This window comes from Eurypyga helias, unplaced genomic scaffold (assembly GCF_000690775.1).
Source record: "Eurypyga helias isolate BGI_N326 unplaced genomic scaffold, ASM69077v1 scaffold20727, whole genome shotgun sequence".
Lineage (NCBI taxonomy): Eukaryota > Metazoa > Chordata > Aves > Eurypygiformes > Eurypygidae > Eurypyga > Eurypyga helias.
In genome coordinates, this window is record NW_010262574.1 from 11,014 (window position 1) to 15,450 (window position 4,437).

Here is a 4,437-nt window from a genome sequence, read left to right on the forward strand (position 1 = left end):
CCAGGGGTGTCTCAGCAATAACAAGGTTTGGGATGCGGCTGTGCTGTAGGGAACCTGGCCAGGGCCCTCCTTGAAGCCCCGGCTTGCTGCTGCATCGTGGGTCTCGGTGTGCATCAGAGACAGGGCTGTCCTGCATCCCTGCCTGGGCTGTGTGGAGGTACCTGCCTGGTCTCCTCTGCTCTGGTCCTTCCTGGCAATGTCTGAGACATCCTTGGAACCTGCTCCCTCCTGGTTTGTGCCTCTCATCTGTCTCTGTGTCAGACTGAAGGGGTTGGAGGCCGGTGGTGATTCTGTTTGCTTTTGCTCCACAGATGGGTTCTACCTGTCCGGCCACGCAGGCCAGTCCGCTTTGCACCCGCAGCCTCCCCTCTCAAGGACCGCGGGCAGCCACACGCCGAGCACTCTGCTCCGGGAGAAGGACCTTGGGCAGCTGCACAAGAGCTCGAAAGAAGGCCTGAAAGACCCCGGCGGGAAGGAGCGGGCATGCCGGAGCGATCTGTCCCTGCCCTTTGCCAAGAAGGAGGGCAAGCCCAAAGAGGACCCCCGGCCCCGCAGTGTGGTAGACCTCACGCAGGACACCAAACCCGACAGCGACCGGAAAGTGAGTGTGGTGGAGAAGGCGGTGAAGGTCGGTGAGCGTCTCTCGCCGTTCCTGGCTGAGCACATGCCAAATCGGGGTGCAGGCAGCGGGGAACCCAAGTCCAAGAACCCGCTGCAGAGCTCTTCCCTCAGCAACTGCAACGGCGGTGGGGACCCCATGCTGAAGGTCCTGGGTGCCGAACAGGACCGCTGTGCCAAGGATCCCGCTCGGCACGATGAGAACATGAGGCCTTCTGCGCACGCCCACGCCGAGCGGCTGAAGCGGGGGGAGCCCCTCCTGCCCTCTGTGGGCGCTTTGCACGTCTCCTGCAGCTGCCCGTCCCCGCACCCCTCGCAGCCGGGGAAGATGACGCCGACCACGACATTCCCTCCGCAGCCCGTCCATTCCAGCATGTACACCATCTTCCCGCCGGCCAAGGAGCTGGGGAGGGAGCACAAAGTCATCGCCCCCACCTTTGTGCCTTCGGTCGAAGCCTACGACGAGAGGAGCGGGCCCATCCAAATCGCCTCCCAGGCCCGCGACAACAAGGCGAAGGACAAGGACCTTGGCAAGGTGGGAGTGCTGCAGTCGCCCACAGAGCGGTGCCTCACGGACACGTCCCGCACGCTCTTGTCCCAGGACTTTTCTTGCCACAGCGATGCCAAAAGGATGGAGGCTCTGCGGGAGAAGGGCTCAGTGATCAGGGCGAACTCCATGGCACTGAAGAGACAGGTCACTTCGGAGCCCTTTCTCAACCGGCCGGGGCTGGGCTCTCCGGAGAGTAGGGAATTCCTGGCCTCCAAGGACTTGCTGAAGCCGAGTCCGGAGGCAGAGCATCGCCCCTGTGAGCGGGATCGCTTCCAGCGATCCAGCTCCAAAGAAGCGGTGAAAGTCTACGGCACTTTGGACTCCTCCCGGCAGCACCTGGACCACAGTCAGCTGAAACCGCCCGAGCAGAAGTGGAAGCCCTTTGAGATGGGTAACTTTGCCACCACGCAGATGGCGGTGCTGGCCGCTCAGCACAACCACGTCACCCGGGCGGAGGAAGAGGCGAAGAAGGTCTACCTTGACCCCAGCGGCTTGCCGCGGTCCTCCGTGGTGGGCTCGCGGGGTGCTGCGGATGTCCTCCACCCCCCGTCCCACGGGGAAGGGTCGGCCATGCAGAGCCTCATCAAGTACAGCGGCAGCTTTGCCAAGGAGACTGCGTCCCGGCAGAGCTGTGGCAAGAAGAGCCCCTTTGGCGGTTTGGGCAACATGAAGTTGGACTCTTCACAGCTCGGTGCCTCCAAAGTGCAGCAGCTGCTGTCGCAGCAGCCAGCGAAGCAGCTGAAGAGGGACCCCGAGAGACCCGAGAGTGCCAAATCCTTTGGCCGTGAGAGCATCGGCTCCCAGGGCGAGGTGGAGGTGAGGCACTTGCCCGTTGGCATCGCCGTGGCCGTGGCCCGGCAGAAGGACAACAGCAGCAGCAGCAAGCTGGGGCCCAGCTTGGCCGACCGGGATCGCTCGCTGTCTCTCAGCAGCATCAAAGGTGGGTTCCCCAGACCTGTCATGAGAATTCCCTATGGGATCTGTTCCCTGGGGAGAGCAGCCACCCAGTGCAGGCTGTGTGGCTTGAGCTGAGTTGGGCATCCTCAGCGCTCTTTGCCTGCCGTTCCCAGCCAAGGGCACGGTGTAGGCCGCAGCAGGGAGCAGGACTTCCCGTGCAGGAGGGCATCCCCTTCCCCTGTGCCATACCCTGACAGCCCTTCTGCACATGTTTGATCCCCGTTAGCGAAGAGAGTGACGGAGACACCCCTTAATCCACCTCTGTGCTGGTGTTTTAGTCTCGTGGTTTTGATGTCAGCCACGGGGTTGGCACCAGGGGCTCTGCTTGGTGCTCTGCTTGGCTCGTGCAGCAAGGTAGCCCTTGGGGGCTTCCCAGGGCTGGGAGAGCTCGGCTCTGGCATGCCAAGGGGTGATGCCAAAGCGATGCCAGCGAGCAGTGACTGAGTTTCCATTTTTAGCCTTTGCTTTTCCCATTTTTCTGCCTTCGTCCCCCTCTCCCAAACCTCAGGCGGTTTCTCCCAGCCGGCAGCCCCTCTCCCCATTCCCATCGCCTCCAGTCGCCCTCCCCACGGCCGGGCGGGAGCCGACTGAGGACCTTGTGGGCAGCACAGGGAGCTGTTTGTTCAGCCGTTCAATCGTCCTAGACCCTCCCAGCTTGCGTTAAATGTAATTTACTGAGCCGAACTAAAAGGCTGCAAACAAGGGTTGAATTCTGGCAGGCCTCCGGGTTCGTTGCTAAGTGATGCAGTTGGCTTTCAGACAGAAAACAAGACTGCTTTTCTCCTCCTCTCGCCCCCCAAATGCTGCCCCCCCTTTGTGTGCCAGGAGATATTCGTCTAATAACATTAGCTTGCTTGCGCTGAGTGGACGGTGCTTGAATGTTTAGACCTTTTAAGAAGGAGAAAGCAGGCTTTAGTTGGCTAATCTGTAGTATTTGGCAAGTAAAATGCGAGTATTTAGTGCTGGGCATTGGTTGTCAAGGAAACGGACCTAAGCCTTTCCTCCGCGCATAACTGATTGAATTTTTCTATGCGGTCCGTGCGTCATGTTCGTATATATAGACAAAATGATCATTCACTGTCCGGACAATCATTGGTCTGTACAGAAAAGGGACCGTCCTGTCGGCGGGGTGGGGGCTAGGCGGGAATGAGACGAATAAGAAAGTGTGTGTGTTTGGATGGCGGATGAGAAAAAGATGATAAACCCGTCTATAAATAACGGGGCGCAAGGAATGGAGATGGGAGAGGGAGGAGCAGAGGTAAAATAACAAAATAATATGTTTCTAATAAAAGGCTGGTGGGGAGAGAAAGGGGGTCAGCTCACCTCGTGCCCAGGAGGGGAGGGAGGCTGCAAGTTAACCATATTGCTGACGCTGAAGAAGCAGTTGGGCATTGACTGGGGAAGATAAATAGGAAAAGGGGCTCCAAGGAGGGGAAAACCTGGGCTTAGGGGGTGGAAGGGGATTTGTGTGCGAGTGGGGATGCTGGGGGAGAGTCAGGGAGGGATGCTGGGGCTCTGCAGCGATTTGCAAGCCCCTGTGCCTTGTGCTGTGGAGCCCCGAGCAACGGGGGCTGCATAGGGGATCACTCAGTGAGTCGAGAAGGAGCTGGCTGGGGGCAGCCACGGCACGCACCGTCCTGGCAGGCTGCGAGGGAAATGTGGTGACCCTGGGAAGTCCTTCGGGAGGGAGAGGTGTGTGCCAGGTTTTCAAGCATCTTTGCTTTCTGCCTGAAGCCCATGGAAGGAGCCTTGGGGAGAGGGGCCGGGAGAGATGTTGTCTTGTTCCTGGATTCCTTCTGACAGTAAAGGCTGAGGGAATTGGAGACTTGACAGCAAAAAGCCCACGGGCTGTCCAGGTTTGTGGAAATACACAGCAGAACCCTCCTTGAAAAGACTGCCTGTCAGCAGAGCGGACTTGATGTTCCGAGATGCTTTCCCATGTGCCAAACCTTACCCAGGTGGGAGAGCGAGGACCCTGGGAAGGGCTGCCGGGAGCCAGGGCGCAGCCGTGCGAGGTCGTGTTGTGCCACTGAGCCGGCGGGTGCAGAGCATCGCCCGGGCAGGGGATGTGCTGGCAGGGTGCCCTGAGAGCTGGAGGAAGCAAACGCCTTTCTCCTGGCCCTGTTGGAGTGGCTGGCGGCACGCTGCAAGCAGGGCTGGGATTTAGGAGCGGGTCATAGCACCAAAGCATAATGTGGGCAGGGAATTATGGAGAAAATGCCTATGCAAAAAGGAAGGTAGGGAAGAAATGAGGGAAAAGCAAGCCTAAAATCAGGGAGCTGAGGTAAAGACGGTGGATAAAATAAGGAAAG

The 4,437-nt window shown here is 59.2% G+C and overlaps 1 protein-coding gene across 1 annotated transcript in view; it reads left to right on the forward strand.

The window, feature by feature from the left end:
• Positions 1–4,437, forward strand: part of TNRC18 (trinucleotide repeat containing 18) — a gene marked incomplete at both ends in the record, with an annotated part of 15,646 nt that overhangs the window by 251 nt on the left and 10,958 nt on the right. The window contains one exon of the mRNA XM_010155787.1: positions 312–2,108. Within this exon, the coding sequence (XP_010154089.1) occupies positions 312–2,108 (1,797 nt within the window). The remainder of the gene's footprint in view (positions 1–311; positions 2,109–4,437) is intronic.